At 44.4% G+C, this 19831-nt stretch overlaps 1 protein-coding gene and 1 long non-coding RNA gene across 23 annotated transcripts in view; one reads left to right on the forward strand and one right to left on the reverse strand.

Annotated features, from left to right (window-relative positions):
* LOC136165429 (uncharacterized) overlaps nucleotides 1-19831 on the forward strand; it is an 85698-nt gene that overhangs the window by 57323 nt on the left and 8544 nt on the right. The gene's annotated exons all lie outside the window — the stretch shown is intronic.
* Nucleotides 1-19831, reverse strand: part of TTN (titin) — a 273917-nt gene that overhangs the window by 30341 nt on the left and 223745 nt on the right. For all 21 annotated transcript variants that reach the window (XM_065931851.1, XM_065931850.1, XM_065931848.1 and 18 more), the window contains 5 exons: nucleotides 2676-19781; nucleotides 1781-2077; nucleotides 1079-1666; nucleotides 684-986; nucleotides 277-573 (listed from right to left, as the gene is read on the reverse strand). In XM_065931851.1, coding sequence (XP_065787923.1) covers nucleotides 277-573; nucleotides 684-986; nucleotides 1079-1666; nucleotides 1781-2077; nucleotides 2676-19781 — 18591 coding nt within the window. The remainder of the gene's footprint in view (nucleotides 1-276; nucleotides 574-683; nucleotides 987-1078; nucleotides 1667-1780; nucleotides 2078-2675; nucleotides 19782-19831) is intronic.

Below are 19831 nucleotides of genomic sequence, written 5' to 3' on the forward strand. Positions count from 1 at the left end.
GTACTAGCTCATAATCAAAGAATCATAAAAGACTGAAAACATAGAGGCCTTTCGGTATCCTGTAGTCCAAATCTCATGTTTTACAGTTAAGCCAAAAGGCCTGGGGTGTTATGGAATTTTCCTAAGACCACCCGCCACCCCCAGGTAATTCATAATTTCTCCTAAATATCTAACAAGGTACATAGTGAAAGTTATCCTATAGATTAGGACCAGTAAAAGTAAGATAAAGTATTGAGTTAAATTACTGCTGTGGTTCAAAGTACTAAAAATGCTTACCATAAGAATCAATGCATGTGATGGGGCCTACAACCTCGGATGGATTGCTGATGGACCCGACAGCATTTCTAGCAAAGACACGGAATTCATACTGGGCATTCTGAGTCAAGCCGGAGACGGTGAAGTGAGTCTCGGTAACGTTGGTAAAGCTGGCCTTGGCCCATCTGCCATCTGGAAGGTCTCGTCTCTCAACCATGTAGCCTGTAATCTTGCTTCCTCCATCAAAAGCGGGTTGTTGCCATGAAAGGTTAACAGAGTTCTTTGAAATGTCAGTGATACGGACGTTTCTTGGGGGTTCTGTGATAAGACAGAAAGCAGATTAATGGCACTTAGGTCATTATTTTACTTTGCAGAAAGAAAGTTTGCATTGCTAAGTAGTCAGAACTGTCCTTGTGACAAATACATACCACAGGCATCAATGGCTAGGACCGGGTCTGAAGGATGGCTGGGTTTCCCAATACCAGCAGCATTTTCTGCATACACCCTGAATTCATAGATTAATCCAGCACTAATTGTTGTGACTTTGAAGTGAGTTGTGCGGATGACCATTTTGTTGGCTTTTTGCCATAAGATACTGTTTCTGTCTTTCATCTCCAGGTGATAGCCTGTAACTGGACTGCCTCCATTGGACACTGGTTCATGCCAGCCCACAGTGATACTTTCTCGAGTGACATTGGTGACCCATGGTGTAGATGGTGGTCCAGGTGTTGCTATGAAAGAGAGAAATCCCATGGTTAATATAGACATTTCAAGCATTTTTGTATATGGAAATGTGGGATCTTTGAGAAGTGCGACAACTTACTGTATGGTAGTTTGACAACCACACAAGCCGAATCTATGTGATCACTGATGCCAAAGCGGTTTTCTGCCTTGATGCGGAATTGGTATTCTTCTCCTGTGGTCAGTTTCATGACTTTAATCATGGTTCTTGCAACTGTTGCAGACACTTCCGTCCATGCTGCAGTACTTGTCTCTCTCTTAAGTACAATGTAATTGGTAACCTGACTTCCACCATCATACTTAGGTGGCTCCCATTTGAGGGTCACGCTGTCTTCAGTTATATCACTTATCACAACGGGGCCAGTTGGGGGACCAGGTCTGTCCAGTACGACGATGTTAATGAAAGCTTTGGTCGTTCCACTGGAATTGGCAGCTGTGATCTCATATCTTCCAGCATCAGCGGCAACGCTTTCTTTGAGATTGATGGTCAGGTTTTCAGCAGTAATTTCAGTATTAAATCTCATGGTTGCTTTCACTGGGACACCGTCTCTTGATAAGGTCACTTTGGGCAGTGGTTTTCCAGAAATTGGAATGTCAACTTTAAGGTTTGAACCAGCTCTAACGTAGACGGTATGACTTGGGAAATTCTTCATGTCAATTTCAGGTGGTTCTGAAAAATAAGAGTAGAGAAGATGAAGGTGAAAAAAGTGTTTTTTGCAAGTTGACTTGATTTAGGTCAACGCAAATAATTTCAAATTTTGCTACCACCTAAAATTAGACATACCTAGCTGCTCCTTAACAAGGACAGGAAGCAGAAGCTCTCTTGGGTCACTCAGGCCAGCTTGATTTTCAGCAAACACCCGGAAAAAGTATTCAGAATTCTCCCTCAGACCAGAAACAACATGGTGGGTTGACTTTACCACCGCACATCTAAGCCAGTTCTTCTGTCCTTTTTCTAGTGCTTCAACGACATAATGCACAATTCTGCTTCCACCATCATGTTCTGGCTTCAACCAGGCCAGGGAAACACTGTCTTTGGATACACTTGTTACTCCAAGTTTTTCAGGCGGGCTTGGTTTTTCTATGAAAATAAAACATCAGAAGAAAGGGAAGATTATTGCAACATTTTCCCCCATATGTGTTCTTCCTGCCTTGTCAAAAGAAAAGTTTTTAATGAAGGCATACAATTACTTTTATTTGAGACTTTCTTACTTTTTATATGATCAGTTTAGCTTCTGAGTCAAGCAAAACTTTCCCAGGCTTTGTCATTTTATGTGACAGCATGTCATAGCATTCAAATCAAATAAGCGTCAAATGACCCAATTAAATGATTAAATTTATCCCAAATTAATTATGGGTAAAAAATGAAGAATGAGATGAACAGTGTTATAAACTATGTAATTTCTGCACATACACAATATATATATGTACATATATATGTGCAGTCAAGTTCAAGTATACTTAAATCCAACATATATTATCCATCTTCATCTATGTAGATTTTTACTTTTTTTGTAAATCAATGAAAAACTTTCTCTATCAGTAAGAACTCATTTTGTGCCATAGTATGAATTGCTTGAGGTGTGAACCAAAAGCATTTAAACAGTAATTAAAATGATTCACACTATTCAAGGAAAGTGAATATAGATACGTAGGTTTTCTCTGTTCTTAAAACATACCTGTTATTTTTACTCCTTCCTTTGTTTCGGCTGGTACACCAACACCAAACTCGTTTTCTCCAGAGACTCTGAAGTAGTAAATTGCCCCTTCTTGTAAGTTGGTAATTTTGTAGGAGAGGCGGTTACAGTTGTTGGTCACTGAGACCCAGGCTTTCTTACTGGCCTCCCGTTTTTCTATGTGGTAGTTCTTCACTGGTGCTCCACCATCATTTTCAGGAACATCCCAGGATAATACTGCAGACTCTTTGGTGACATCATGTACAGTAATGTTGGCTGGAGGACCAGGAGAATCTAAAACTTTGACGACCAAGGTCAGTGAGGCAGCATTCAAGATATTCTGAATCGTTAATGTATATTTTCCAGAATCATTTCTGTTGGCATTTTCAATAGTCAGTGATGTTCGAGACTCTGTGGAGTCAATGTAAGCTCTGGTGCGGAGGTCAGTGTCTGGTTTACTCCAGGAGACAGTGGGTGCTGGTCTTCCTCGGAAAGGCACAGTCATGGTAAAGGAGGCACCGGCCTTGACAACCAAGGTCTTCCTCATTTCTGTGTCAAGATCAAATACAGGTTCTTCTTCTCTTTCCTTTGCTATCTGGGGATCGGAGCTATCACTGGGATCACTAGCGCCGACCTTATTGATAGATCTTACTCTGAAAACGTATTCGGTGCCTGTGGTTAGCCCACTTACTGTATATTCAGTGCCTCTTAAGTTCTGAATGGCAGTTTGCCAGTCAGTTTCATCAGATTTTTTGAATTCCACGGTGTATCCAGTTATTGGGGCCCCACCATCAAATAAGGGCTTCACCCAGCCAATAGTTATATTGGTCTTGCCTGAGTCCACGACATTGGGTTTGGATGGAGGAGATGGTAAGAACACAGGATCTTCTGCCCGAATTAGGGGTGAGGTTTCACTTGGAAGGCTCAGGCCTGCAGCGTTTTCTGCATATACCCGATATTCATATTCACACCCCTCACGAAGTCCTGTGGATTTCACTCTCAGATCATAAACCGGTTTTTTGTTTACACGTACCCATCGTAGGCTGTTTTTCTCTCGCCTCTCAATGATGTAACCAGAGATTTCGCTGCCTCCATCACTCTCTGGTCTCGACCAGCAAAGTGTCATGAACTCTTTGGTCACAGATGTAATTTCCAGAGATGTAGGTGGACTTGGAACTGTAAATGGATCAAGGGCCTTTACAGCCATGCTCTCCAGGGGCTCACCAACACCGTATTTATTAACACCTGTTACTCTAAAGATGTATTCATTGCCCTTGAGTAACTTGGTCACTTTACAAGATGTCGTCCTTAACTCTCCTTCACATATTGTCCAAGCAAGACGACTTGTCTCACGTTTTTCTACAATGTAATAGTCAATAGCTGCACCGCCATCTTCTTGGGGTGGTCCCCAGGAAAGAGAGCATTTCTCAGCAGTGAGGCCGGTTATTTCGAGTGGTCCTGCAGGTGGACCAGGCTTATCAAGTACCTTGCAGTTAACTGCCATAGACCGAGTTCCAGCAACGTTCTTCACTGTTAGCACGTACTGCCCAGAGTCTCGTCGGACGCACTCTTTCACTGTTAGCAAAGTAGTGTAGTCCGTTGACACAATTTCTGTTCTTGCTCGCTCTTCAATTTCTACACCATCCTTGGCCCAGGAGATGACTGGCAGAGGTCGCCCTGCAACGTCTGCATTGATCTTAAGGACCTCTCCGGCTTTGACTACAATGACATCTCGGAATTTGACATCCATCATAATTCTTGGAGCCTCAACATCGTCTTTAACTGTGATAGGTCCAGTGGATTCAGATGGCTCACTAATTGAGTCAGCAGCATTCTTTGCGAAAACCCGGAATTCATAACGTTGATCTTCAGTGAGTTCAGTTACTTCAAAGTATGTTTCTGGTACATTAGTAAAGTTGCATTTCAGCCACCGGCCGTCTGGTAGTTCTCTACGTTCAATGATGTATCCGGTGATCTTAGCTCCACCATCATAATGTGGTTTTGACCACTTAAGTGACACTGATTTCCTTGTGATATTTGTGACTTCAGGTTGTCCAGGAGGGTCACAAGGGTCTCTTGCAGGGACTGGCTCACAAGATTTACTGCATTTACCAATTCCAGCAATATTCTCAGCATATACACGATACTCATACATCAGTCCTTCATCAAGGCCGGAGACTTTCATTTGCGTATCGGCAATGAGCATTTTATTTGCTTTTGACCAAAGAATGCTGCTTCTTTCTTTATACTCAAGGTGATAACCAAGTACGTGACTTCCTCCATCATTAACTGGCACTTGCCAGGTTACCAACATGGTGGATTTTGTGGCATGCACAACTCTAGGAGTACCAGGAGGACCCGGGGGGCTGAATGGATACTCGGCAACTACAGCAGAAGATTCACTGTAGGAGCTCTTTCCAAAGCGGTTTTCTGCACAAACGCGGAACTGATACTCACTTCCTGTTACTAAACGAACTATTTTAATGGATGTTCTTGCAACTGCTTGTGAAACTACATGCCATGTTGTAGAAGTGGTTTCTCTCTTTTCAACGATGTAATTGCTAATCTGGCAGCCGCCATCATATTCTGGAGGATTCCAAGAAATGGTTATATTGTCACAACTAACCTCATCAATATGTATAGGTCCGGGAGGTCCTGGTTTGTCAAGCACAATAACAGTGATAGGAACTGTTACGGATCCAGCACTATTTGAAACACATAATTCATAAGTGCCAACATCTTCCCTTGAAGCTTCCTTAATTGTTAGTGATGTTACAGTCTTTGAAGAAGAAACATGGACCCTAGTTGTCTCTTTAAGGGTCTGACCATCTTTTTTCCAGCTTACAGTAGCTTGAGGTCTTCCCTTAAATGGAACATCAATCTTCAGTTGGTCTCTGGCCTTTACATTGAAAGTATTGAAAGGAAGCTCAACTGAAGGCTTTATTTCAATATCCCTTGCAATTACGGGCACTCCAAGTTGTCTTGGATCACTTTTTCCTTTTTCATTAATTGCAGCTACCCTGAAGATATACTCCTCTCCAGCAGTTAGGCCTGATATAGTTGCTTCTAGAGTCTTCACTTGTGTGCAGATGCTCCATTTTTCACTCCCTTTAGTCTGCATTTCAACTACATAACCAGTAATTTTGCTGCCACCATCACTTTCTGGTTTCTCCCACTTAATTGTAGCTGTGTTACGGGTCACATCGACAAGAGTTACTCTTCCAGGTGGGAGGGGTGGTTCAGAAGCTTTAACGGGTTCAGTTGTTTCAGCTGGCAAACCAATTCCATATTCATTGGAAGCCAAGACTCGGAAGTAGTAAGAACACCCTTCTTGAAGATTTTCGATTTTAAAACTGTTCTTTGTGCAGTTGTTTGTAACAGTAGCATATGCTTTTCGTGTTGTTTCTCGTTTTTCGACAATGTAGTTCGTAATCTTAGCTCCGCCATCAATAAGCGGTGGTTCCCAAGCCAGTATCACAGAGTCTTTCTTCACTTCTCTTACAGTCAGATTCACAGGGGCACTTGGTGAGTCCAGAACTCTGACGTTAACAAAAGCAGTTTTAGAGCCACTGTTGTTTTCTAGTGTCAGATTATACCGACCACTGTCAAATCTGGTAACGTTATCAATCACCAGCATTGTGTATGAGCTGGTCACCTCAATCTGGGCCCTGTCAGTGAGAACACCTTCGGCCTTTTCCCATTTCACTTCAGGTTCCGGGCGACCTTTGATAGTGACAAATAAGCGTAAAGTAGCACTCGCACGCAGAATGACCACTTTTCTGAGGTCAGCATCCAGTTCTATTTCTGGTGGCTCTTGTCTCTCTCTAGCAACAACTGAACCAGGTATAGTTGCAGGCTCACCTACGCCTTCAGAGTTGATGGCACAGATACGGAAGTTATATTCAGTATTTTCTTTAAGCTTGGTCACTGTGAACTGCTTTCCTTGTAGTCCTGTTGGTGGAGTACACGTTGTCCACTCATCAGCAGTGGCTTCTTTGACCTCAACAACATAGCCCTTAACAGGTGCACCACCATCATAAATTGGTTTACTCCACGCCAGGGAGACAGAAGATCTGGAAGTGTCTGTCACTTTTGGATTACTTGGTGGTCCTGGTGGATACAGAGCATCACATGCACGATAGAAAACAGAAGGCTCGCTGGGTTCACCCACACCAGCTGCATTTTCAGCAGCAACTCGGAATTCATAGGAATGCCCTTCAGTAAGGCCAGTTACCCTGAATCGAAGATCTGTTAGTGTTTTCTTGTTGCACTTGGTCCATCTAACGCCTTCCTTGTCTCTCTTTTCAAGAATATAGCCCTCGATTTCAGCACCTCCATCATCTACTGGCCGTGCCCATGTTACGACCATAGAATCTTTGGTGATTGCTGAGGCTTCAGGTGGTGAAGGAGGACCTGGTGGTCTATAAGGATTACGGGCTATAACAGGCTCAGATTCCAGCGGCTCTCCAACCCCATATTTATTCACAGCCATGACACGGAAAATGTACTCGTTACCAGGAAGAAGTTTAGTGACTTTGTAGTTAAGGGCCTGCACCTCAGTTGAAACCTGGGTCCAGGAGAGTCTGCTGGTCTCTCTCTTTTCAATGATGTAATGTGAAATACTAGCACCGCCATCGTGTAAAGGTGGGTTCCATGCCAGGTAACATTTTTCAGCAGTAACCCCAGAAACTTTCAGAGGTCCTTCAGGAGGTCCTGGCCTGTCAAGTACCTTTACAGTGATGGGTATAGTCTTGGTACCACCAACATTGCTGAGTTTCAGGATATATTGTCCTCCGTCACTACGTATACAATCTTTGACAACAAGGGTTGTCCTCTGAATAGTAGACTTGATTTCCATTCTGGCAGCTGTTTCTTCAAGCTCTCTTCCATCTTTTGACCAAACAATATCAGGGATAGGTTTGCCACGGATATCCGCTTCAAGGACAAAAGTCTCTCCTGCATGAACAACGATGACATCTTTATATTTGGGATCCAGTGAGGCATTTGGTGCATCAATTTCATCTCTAGCAGTAATGGCACCAGTACTCTCGGATGGTTCGCTAAAGTTGCCAGCTGCGTTTCTTGCAATTACTCTAAATTCATATCTTTGGTCTTCTACAAGTCCACTCACTGTAAATTCAGTTTCTAATACATTGGTAAAGCTGGCTTTCATCCAACGGCCATCAGGTAGATCTTTCTTTTCTACAACATAACCTGTTATTTTGCTGCCACCATCGTAGGCTGGTTTCTTCCATTTCAGTGTGACATTGTTTCTTGTAATAACAATGGCTTCAGGGCGACCTGGTGGGTCACAAGGATCACGAGCAACAAAGCATTCTGACACTTTGCTTGGCTTGCCGATGCCAACAATATTTTCAGCAGAAACTTTGAACTCATACTCAAGGCCTTCATCAAGCCCAGTTGTTTTGAATTTGGTGTCTTGAATGGGAGCCTTATTTACTTTGACCCATAAAATGCTATTCTTTTCTTTCTGTTCAAGATGGTAGCCAATGACCTTGCTGCCTCCATCATTAACTGGCTCATGCCATTGCACAAGCATTTGATCTTTTGAGACTGATGTCACAAAAGGAGTGCCAGGTGGTCCAGGTTCTTTAAATGGATATTGTACAATAACTGGTTTAGAATCCAAGGGGGCACTTTTTCCATACCTGTTTTCTGCAAAAATTCTAAACTGGTACTCACTGCCCGTCTTCAGCTTGGTTATTTTAATTGTTGTTCTTGCCACTGTTGCTGATACCATGTGCCACGTGGTGGTGGTTGTATCTCGCTTCTCTACTATGTAGTTGCTTATTTGGCAGCCACCAGTGTAGGCTGGAGGTTCCCAAGATATGACCACAAAATCGGCACTAACTTCATCAAACCGAACTGGCCCAACTGGAGGTCCAGGCTTTTCCAAAACGATAATACTGAGATTTTCCGTTGTGGTACCTGCACTATTTGTTGCTGTTACAGTGTATTTCCCAAAGTCATCTTTGTTACTTTCTTTAATGTGCAAAATAGTTGAAGTAGCTGTTTTCTCAACATTTACTCTTGTTGTCTGTTTAAGAGGCTCGCCATCTTTGACCCATGAAATTTCAGGTCTTGGTCGGCCAATAACAGGAATTTCGATTTTAAGATCTTCACCAGCTTGGACACTGTATGTGTTAAATGGTAACTTAAAACTAGGCTGTATAGTCAAGTCTTTGGCTATGACAGGAACACCAAGCACTCGTGGATCGCTTTGTCCTTTCTCGTTGTAAGCCTTGACACGGAAGTGATATTCTTGTCCAGAACTCAAACCAGTAACAACCGCATTACAGACTTTGGATTCAGCCACCACACTCCATTTTTCTGTTCCTTTGGGCTGCATTTCAACAACATACCCCAGAATTCGGCTCCCACCATCATGTTCAGGTTTCTCCCACATCAGGGATGCACTGGTCTGGGACACATCAGTGAGTGTGACCTTTCCTGGTGGGGAAGGAGGTTCAGATGCTTTCACAGCATCAACAGTTTCCACGGGAACACCAATTCCAAATTCATTTTCAGCCATGACTCTAAAGTAATAAATGGCTCCTTCGGTAAGATTCTCAACTTTGAGGCTTGTTTTGCTGCATTTATTACTCACATTAGCATATGCTTTCCTGGTTGATTCACGTTTGTCAATAACATAGTTCTTGACCTTTGCACCCCCATCAATTAAGGGTGGGTCCCACACCAGAAGGACAGAATCTTTTCTCACTTCTTTGACTGCCAAATTCTGTGGTGGTCCTGGGGTGTCAAGAACTTTTACAGTTACAAAAGCAGATTTAGACCCACTGCTGTTTTCCAGCTTGAGAATGTATTTTCCAGCATCATTTCTATCACAGTTATCTATTGATAGCTGGGTATAGTTTGCTGCTTTTTCGATTTGGACCTTATCTGTGAATTCACCTTCCTCTCGAGACCAGGTGATCTCGGGTGTTGGGCGACCTTTGAATGGAATGTGAATTCTGACAGATCCACCAGCTCTTACGACGATTCCTTTCCTTAATTCAGAGTCGAGGTCAAGTTCAGGTGCTTCAAGTTTATCTTCTGGTTTCACAGTACCAGGAACTGCTGTAGCCTCACCTAAACCAACTTTATTGAGGGCACAGACTCGTACTTTATACTCTTGGTGTTCAGTGAGTTTTGAAATTTCAAATCGAGTGGCTTTCAGGCCTGTCTGGGGAGTAACTATTTGCCATTCTTCTTCATCTGCTTTACAGATTTCTACTACATATCCCAGAATCTCACTGCCACCATCGTAGATGGGTTTACCCCAGGCAAGTGTAATTGAATTTTTTGTGGTGTCTACAATGTGTGCATTGATGGGGGGGCCAGGTTTGAACACAGGATCGCAGGCCTTATAATAAACTGTAGGTGGACTTGGTTCTCCAACTCCAGCTGCATTTTCTGCAGAGACTCTGAATTCATACTCATGATCTTCTGTTAATCCTGTTACTCTTAGCCGTAAGTCTGTAATGCGGCGTTTATTACATTTTATCCACCGAATGCCACTTCTGTCTCTCTTCTCTACGATGTAACCAATAATCTCACTTCCACCATCACTGTCTGGACGGTTCCAACAGACGGTCATGGAGTCCTTGGCAATGTTGGTGACTTCCAAGCTTTTTGGTGGTCCAGGAAGCACGAATGGGTTTTTCATGAGTACTGGTACAGATTCCAAAGGCTCGCCAACACCATATTTGTTGACAGCCATTATACGGAAAATATATTCATTCCCTTCTAAGAGTTTGGTAACTTTCAGAGAATTGGTTACAACCTCTGAGGCAACAACAGTCCAGGCAAGCCGACTTGTTTCTCTCTTTTCAACAACATAGTGAGAAATGTCACTGCCACCATCTTGAAGTGGTGGAGACCATGTTAATGTGCATTTTTCAGCGGTGACTCCAGTAACCTGGACGGGCCCTTCTGGAGGCCCTGGTCTGTCTAACACTTTTACGTTTACTGGGAATGACTTAGAACCTGCAACGTTGGAAGCTCTTAAAATATACTGTCCACCATCAATTCTAATGGCATCCTTTACAATAAGTAAAGCCTTGAAATCTGTGTTCTTTATTTCATATCTAGCAGATTCTTCAATCTCCTTATCTCCTCTTAACCACTCAATGGTAGGTAGGGGCTTTCCATGGACATCGGCTTCAAGCCTGAATGTTTCTCCAGCATTTACCACAATTGTGTCTCTAAATTTTGGATCCATTGAAATTCTTGGGAGTTCGACCTCATCCCTGGCAGTTATCGGTCCAGTGCTGTCCGAAGGTTTGCTTATTGCACCTGCTGCATTCTTTGCAATGACTCTGAATTCATATCTTTGATCTTCAGTAAGACCTGACACAGTAAACTGAGTTTCAATGACGTTTGTGAAGCTGGCTTTCATCCAGCGACCCTCAGGCAGATCACGCTTCTCTACGATGTAACCCGTAATCACACTTCCACCATCATATGCGGGTTTGGTCCATTGTAAAGTGATTTCATGTCTTTTAACGATTATTGCTTCTGGGGTTCCTGGTGGGTCACAGGGATCTCTGGCTACATAGCATTCGGAATTCTTGCTTGCTTTGCCTATACCAACAATATTTTCAGCATACACTCTGAATTCATATTCAATGCCTTCTTCAAGGTTGATTGCTTTAAACTGGGTATCATGGATAATAGTTTTGTTGACTTTTGTCCACAAAATACTGTTTCTTTCCTTTCTCTCAAGGTGGTAACCTATGATTGGGCTGCCACCATTATTGATTGGTTCATGCCACTGCATAACCATGGAATCTTTGGAAATGGCTGTGGCAAATGGTGTACCCGGAGGGCCTGGTTCTTTGTAGGGATATTGAGCTACAACTGGCTCAGATTCCAAGGCAAAGCTTTGTCCATACCTGTTTTCAGCAAATATTCTGAATTGATATTCTGTACCAGTTTTGAGTTTGGTCACTTTGAGTGTCGTTCTGGCCACAGTAGCAGAAACAACATCCCATACTGTGGTGGTTGTATCTCTTTTCTGAACTACGTAGTTAGTGATCTGGCAGCCCCCTGTATATGATGGAGGTTCCCAAGATAAGGTAATACTTTCAGCACTGACTTCATCAAATTTAACAGGTCCTTTTGGTGGATCAGGCTTATCTAGGGTTATAATTTCAATGGAGGCTGTCTTCTGACCAACCACATTAGCAACTGTGATTCCATAATGTCCACCATCATCCTTATGAGTTTCTTTAATACTGAGTACGGTGAGGTCGACTGAATCAGTGACATTGATTCTTGTAGTCTGCTTCAGTGGAAGATCGTCTTTAGTCCAGGTAATAGTTGGCTTAGGACGTCCAGAAATGGGTACTTCTATTTTCAAATCTTGGCCAACCTGTACACTGTAAGTGTTAAATGCAGGTCTCACATCTGGCTCAATGACCAGATCTTTGGCAACTATTGGAACCGCAAGAGACCTAGGATCACTTCTCCCCTTTTCATTTACAGCCACAACTCTAAAAAGGTACTCTTCTCCCTGAGTTAGGTTGGTAATTACAGCTTCAAGGGACTTAACTCGAGCACACTCTGACCATTTCTCACTGTGTTTAGCTTGCATCTCCACAATATACTGAATGATTTTACTGCCGCCATCATGTTCAGGCTTTGTCCAGCTCAAAGAGACGCTGTTTCTGGTGACATCATCCACAGTGATTTTTCCTGGAGGTTGTGGGACTTCTGCAACCTTAACTGGATCCTCAGTGTGGGCGGGAAGGCCAATACCATACTCGTTCTCAGCTGTGACTCTAAAGTAGTAACTACAACCTTCTTGGAGTTGATCAATTTTCCAAGAATTCTTATGGCAGTTTGTTACGACTGCAGCATATGATTTCCTTGTGGCTTCACGTTTCTCAACGATGTAGTTTTTAATTTTGGATCCCCCATCCAACAGAGGCGGTTCCCATGTGATTGACACCGAGTCTTTAGTGATTTCTGTGACTTTCAGGTTAACGGGTGGACTCGGTGTGTCTAGAACCCTCACAGTCACAAAGGCAGACTTTGTCCCACTGCTGTTTTCTAATGTGAGAGTGTATTTTCCACTATCATATCGGTTGACATTGTCAAGAACAAGGGAGGTGAAGCTGCTAGTGCTGTCGATAATAGCTGCATCTCGGATTTCACCATCCACTTTGCCCCATTTAACTTCTGGTGTAGGACGACCTCTAATAGGAACAAATAACCTTAAGGAGCCACCTGCCCTTATATTTAGAATTTTCCTCAGTTCCAGGTCAAGGTCAATGTCTGGTGCTTCCAACTTCTCTTCAACCATAACAGGTCCAGGGACATCAGCATGTTCTCCCACTCCAGCTTTGTTAACAGCACAGATACGGAAGTTGTATTCATGCTTTTCCAATAGCTTCTCCACTTCTATGTTTGTTTTGTTGATTCCAGTCGGTGGAGTGCACATTGTCCATTCACCAACACTCACATCACATTGTTCAACAATGTATCCTTGGATTTCACAGCCACCGTCATATATTGGTTTGCCCCAAGAAAGGAAGACGGAAGATCTGGTAATATCAGTGACTCTGGGGTTGTTTGGAGGTCCTGGTTTATAAATAGGATCACAAGCCTTTTGATAAGCAGAGGGTGGGCTTGGCTCGCTAAGTCCAGCAGCGTTCTCAGCTGAGACTCTGAACTCGTAATTGTGATTTTCTAAGAGGCCAGTTACTCTCAGGCGCAGCTCCCCAATCAGACGTTTGTGGCATCTTGTCCATCTGATGCCCTCTTTGTCGCGTTTTTCAAGAACATACCCGAGGATTTCACTGCCGCCATCGGATGCCGGTCTTTCCCACACAACAATCATTGAGTCCTTGGTCACTGCTGTGATTTCCGGAGCCTTGGGTGCATCTGGCACTACAAATGGATTCTTGGCAGTTACTGGCTCAGATTCAAGAGGTTCGCCAACACCGTATTTGTTGACAGCCATTACACGGAAAATATATTCATTGCCTTCAAGCAGCTTAGTAACCTTGCAGCCGAGAGTCTGTACGTTAGCATCAACCACAGTCCAAACCAAGCGGCTGGTCTCTCTCCTTTCCACAATATAATTTATGATATCGCTCCCACCATCTTGGAGTGGGGGTTTCCAAGCTAGTGTGCATTTTTCTGCTGTAACTCCTGATATAACAATAGGTCCTTCGGGTGGCCCTGGCCTGTCAAGGACTTTGACATTTACAGTGACTGACTTCTCTCCTGCGACGTTTTTGGCCTTCAGTATGTAACTTCCACTGTCAATGCGTATCGCATCCTTTACACTGAGACTGGTGGCAAAGTCAGTGCTCTTAATTTCTAATCGGGCTGTATTTGCGAGCTCATGATCACCTTTTATCCACTGAGTGGTTGGTATCGGTTTGCCATAAATATCTGCATCAATCTTAAACAGCTCACCAGCATGCACCACGATTGTATCTTTGTATTTTGGATCCATGCGAATCTGTGGTGGTTCTACCTCATCTCTTGCTGTTATGGCTCCTGTGCTCTCTGAAGGCTCGCTAAACACTCCTGCAGCATTTCGGGCTATCACCCGGAACTCGTATCTGTGGTCTTCAACTAGGCCAGTTACTTCAAACTGAGTGTCAATGACGTTGGTAAAACTGGCTTTCATCCAGCGGCCCTCGGGCAGTTCTTTCTTTTCAACAATATAACCAGTGATCTTGCTTCCACCATCGTAAGTGGGTTTCTTCCACTGAAGAGTCACGGAATTTCTTGTGACAATGATTGGCTCTGGCTTTCCTGGTGGATCACATGGATCACGGGCTACGTAGCTTTCAGACACTTTACTTGGCTTGCCGATGCCCACAATATTCTCTGCAGAGACTCTAAATTCATATTCAATGCCTTCGTCAAGGCCAGTTGTTTTAAACTTGGTTTGAGGAATAGGTGTCTTATTCAACTTAACCCAGAGGATGCTGTTTCTTTCCTTGCGTTCCAAGTGATAGCCAATGACTCTGCTACCTCCGTCGCTGACTGGCTCGTTCCAGTGTACTTCCATGCTGTCCTTGGAGGATAGCGTTACGAATGGTGTGCCAGGAGGACCAGGAACTTTGAATGGATACTGGGCTACAACAGGCTCTGAAGTGAGGTAAGTGCTCTTTCCATATCTGTTTTCAGCTGCAATCCTAAACTGATACTCGCATCCAGTCTTTAACCTGCAAGCTTTTATGGTTGTCCTTGCAACAGTAGCTGACACAATCTGCCAGGTGGTTGTGGAAGTGTCCCGTTTTTCTACAATGTAGTTGTTGATAGAACTTCCACCATCATACTTAGGTGGGCCCCAGGAGAAAGTAATACTGTCAGCTGTCACTTCATCCATTTTAACTGGTCCCGTTGGAGGCCCTGGTTTGTCAAGAACGATCACATTAAGGGTTTCGGTAGCTTCACCAGCTGAGTTAGTCAGTTTAACGATGTAATGTCCAACATCTTCTCGGCACGCTTCCTTTATTGTCAGTAGTGAGTTATTTTCTGTGCTCTCGGCGTTTACTCTGGTCGTCTGCTTCAGTGGCACATCATCTTTATGCCAGGTCACGGCTGGCGTAGGGCGTCCAATGAATGGAACATCGACTTTTAGATCTTCACCTGCTAGGACAGTGAAAGTAGTGAACAAGAGTTTGAAGGCTGGTGGAATGACAAGATCCTTGGCAATTACTGGCACACTGAGTTGTCTCGGATCACTAATGCCCTTCTCGTTCTGAGCAGACACACGGAAAGAGTACTCTTCACCCTGAATTAATCCAGTAATAGTGGCTTCCGTGACTTTGACTGTGGCACACGTGACCCATTTGTCACTGCCTTTGCTCTGCATCTCTACGATGTAGCCTAGAATTCGGCTGCCTCCGTCATGCTCAGGTTTCTCCCAGGAGAGCGACACACTGTTTCGTGTGACGTCCACCAACGTTATCTTTCCTGGAGGCAGAGGTCGTTCTGATGCTTTCACAGATTCTGCGGTTTCAGCAGGCAGCCCGATGCCGTACTCATTTTCGGCGAGAACCCTGAAGTAGTAGCTGCAGCCTTCCTGAAGCTGGTCTACCTTCCAGGAAGTCTTGTGGCAATTTGTTGTCACAGTTGAATATGCTTTCCTTGTTGATTCCCGCTTTTCCACAATATAGTTCTTTATTTTCGAACCTCCGTCAATAAGAGGAGGCTCCCATGTCAGTGTGACAGATTCCTTAGTGACCTCCTTCACCTTCAGGTCCTGTGGAGGGCCTGGTGTGTCTAGGACCCTGACGTTGACAAATGCAGACTTGCTGCCTGAGCTGTTTTCTATGGTTAGAATGTATTTGCCACTGTCGAATCTGTTGACGTTTCCAACAATAAGCAGGGTGTAAGAGCTTGTGGACTCGATGCTAGCTTTATCTAAAGATTCTCCGTGTTCTCGGGTCCACTTCACCTCAGGTGCCGGCCTTCCTTTGATGGGAACAAAAAGTCTCAGAGTACAGCAAGCTCTTATGGTGACAACTTTGCGCAGTTCGGCATCGAGTTCAATCTCTGGAGGCAGCATCCTCTCTTCAGCCTTTGGAGTTCCAGGAACAAGTGCAGGTTCCCCAATGCCTTCAGAATTCATGGCATAGATGCGAATTTTGTATTCCTGGTTCTCTGTGAGGTTGGTGATGGTGTACGAAGTTGCCTTTAGCCCAGCTGGCGGAGTGACGATCTTCCATTCATCTTCCTCTGGCAGGGCGATCTCAACCATATACCCGGTGATTTCGGAGCCACCATCATAGATAGGTTTGTTCCAAGCAATCGAAATGGATGATCTGCTTGTATCTAGAACACGTGGGTTACCTGGGGGGCCGGGTTTAAACACAGCATCACAAGCTTTATAAAATGGACTGGTAGCGCTGGGTGCGCTGATTCCAGCCGCATTCTCAGCCATGACCCGGAACTCATACTCATGTCCTTCTGTCAGCCCAGACACTTTGTATCTTAAATCAGTAAGGGTCTTTTTGTTGCACTTCACCCAGCGTTGGCCTGCTTTATCCCGCCGTTCCACAATGTAATTGATGATTTCACTGCCACCATCAGAGTCAGGGTGGCTCCAGCAGACAACCATGGAATCTTTAGTGATACTGGTAACTTCAGGGTTTTTAGGTGGATCGGGAGGTCCATAAGGATCCACTGCAAGCATAGGCTCTGAGTCCAGTGGCTCTCCAACGCCATATTTGTTTACAGCCATCACACGGAATATGTATTCATTGCCTTTCAAAAGTTTAGTGACCTTTAGTTTTGTTAGTTGGATTTCTGAGGCTACATTTGTCCATGCCAGCCTACTGGTTTCACGTTTCTGAACGACGTAATACTCGATTTTGGCACCTCCGTCATCCAGTGGAGGCAACCACGACAGCACACACTTTTCTGATGTCACGTCAGACACAGCTAAAGGTCCTTCTGGAGGGCCTGGTCTATCAAGAACTTTGACCTGGAAGATGTGTTTGGCAAAACCGCCGGGATTAGTTGCTGTGAGGGTGTAGGCGCCGCCATCCCTTCTCAGCGAATCCTTGTTTACCAGGTTAGTAGAGAAATCCGCAATTTTAATTTCTAATTTTGCTGTGTTTTCAAGCTCCTTTCCGTCTTTGGTCCATTGCATTGTTGGAGGTGGGCGACCTGAAACATCAGCTTCCAGCTTGAATGCTTCACCTGCTTTTAATGTAATTGTGTCCTTAAATTTGACATCCACCATTATCCTTGGGGCTTCAACGTCGTCCCTGCATGTGATAGCATCTGATGGCTCAGATGGTGGGCTCATAGCACCAGCAGCATTTTTGGCAATGACACGGAATTCATATGCGGCATCTTCAGTTAGTCCACTGACTGTAAATTCATTCTCTAAAATGTTGCTGAAGTTGGCCTTTAGCCACCGTCCATTAGGAAGATCCCGCTTTTCAACGATATAACTAGTAATTTTAAAGCCTCCAGTATATTCAGGCTTAGCCCATTTAAGAGTCACTGTGTGTCTAGTAATATTGAGAGGAATCGGCTTCCCGGGTGGGTCAATGGGATCCAAAGCTAAAATAGGTTCAGATGGCTTGCTTGGCTTGCCTTTGCCAGCCATGTTTTCTGCGATCACTCGGAATTCATAAGCAATACCATCTGTTAGTCCACTTGATTTGAAAATGTTGCCGGGTACTAATGCTTTGCTCACAGTCTGCCAGAGAATACCGTTTCGTTCTTTTCTTTCAACGTGGTATCCTAAAATGGGGCTTCCACCATCAGAAAGAGGCTCATGCCAGCTGATTGTTATTGAGTCCTTGGTAACTGCAGCCACCTGAGGGGTACCAGGAGGCCCAGGGACCTTAAACGGATAGTTGGCAACTACAGATGCTGACGTGATGCCGGGCCCCACTCCATATCTGTTTTGAGCTTTTACCCGGAATTGGTACTCTACCCCGGTAGTAAGGCGAGTGGCTTTGTAGGTCGTGCGTATGACAGTGGTTGCTAGTTCGACCCATGTGGTACTATCAGTCTGCCGCATTTCTACCACATAGTTGCTTATGGGTACACCTCCATCGTTCTCAGGTGGCTCCCAAGAGAAGGTGATGAAATCGGATGAAACTTCATCAAATTTGATGGGTCCAGTAGGTGGCCCTGGGATGTCATGGACTTGAATGGTGATGACATCACCAACCTCTCCCACAATGTTCCTTGCCGTTAATGGGTAGGGCCCACTGTCACTTCTTACGCACTCGTTGATGTTTAAGATGGTGGAAGTTGCTGTATTTTCAAAATTAACTCTCTGTGTCTGTTTAAGAATCTGGTCTCCTTTCTTCCATGTAACCGTGGGCTTTGGTCGACCAAGCACTGGAATTTCAACTTTGATGTTGTCACCAGCTTTAGCGATGACTAATTTCTGATAAATGCCGCGGAGGTCCAGTTCTGGAAGCATGGTCTGTTCCTTGACAATGACGGGTCTGCTTTCTCTAGGGGCGCTTCTCCCTGCGCTGTTCACTGCCATTACCTGGAAGGTGTATTCTTCCCCTTCGGTCAGATTCTTTACAACACATTCCAGTCCCTTCACGGTTGTGATGTGGGTCCACTGGTCAGAACCTTTTCTCTGGGCTTCAATCACATAGCCAGTGATCTTACTGCCACCATCGTGTTTGGGTTTAGGCCATGCCAAGCTGACTGTGCTCTTAGTTATGTCCATGATGTTAAGACTATCTGGTGGTGATGGTGCTTCAGAGGCCCTCACGGGCTCCGTTGTTTCTGCCGGCTCGCCAATGCCATATTCGTTTTCTGCCATCACCCTGAAGAAGTATTCACACCCTTCAGACAAGCCAGTGACTTTATATGTGCATTTATGGCACTTCGTGGTGACCGTGGAGTAAGATTTCCGTGTTGCTTCTCGTTTTTCCACAATGTAGTTTGTGATACGTGAGCCCCCGTCTATCAGAGGGAGGTCCCAGTGCAGGGTGACGCTCTCCTTCGTGATGTCAGTAGGTCTCAGGTTGAGGACAGGTCCTGGTGTGTCCAAGACTCTGACATTAACGAAGCCACTCTTCTTCCCAGCAGGGTTTTCTATGGTCATCACAAATTTACCAGTGTCGTATCTGTTACATTCTGGGATGATCAGGAGCGTGAATGACTCTGTATTTTCGATGTTAGCTCGGTTTTTAAGGTTGATACCATCTTTGGTCCATGTCACTTCAGGGGCAGGTCGACCTTTAATGGGCACGAATATTCTAATACTGAGTCCTGCTCTCACAACAAGAGTTCTTCGAAGCTCAGCATCTAGTTCGAAGTCAGGGGCCATCTCCCGTTCCACAATTTCAACATTTGGAATCACTGCTGGCTCCCCAACACCAGCATCATTGATGGCACTGATTCTAAAATTGTATTTTTCTTTGGTCTCCAGATCAGGGACCACAAACTCAGTGATTCTGAGGGCCGTTCCTGTTGTATCCTTTATCCAGCCCTCATCTCCTACTTTTTGATGCTCCACGACATAGCCGGTGATTTCAAGGCCACCATCATAATGAGGCTTGCCCCATGCCAAAGAAGCAGATTTCTTGGTAGTGTCGGTGACACGTGCATTTGAAGGTGGTCCTGGAGGATCTGGAAAGGAAACAGGCACAAAAATGTTAAGGGTTTGGATTTGGTATAAA

The sequence above is a fragment of the Muntiacus reevesi genome, chromosome 3, assembly GCF_963930625.1.
Source record: "Muntiacus reevesi chromosome 3, mMunRee1.1, whole genome shotgun sequence".
Lineage (NCBI taxonomy): Eukaryota > Metazoa > Chordata > Mammalia > Artiodactyla > Cervidae > Muntiacus > Muntiacus reevesi.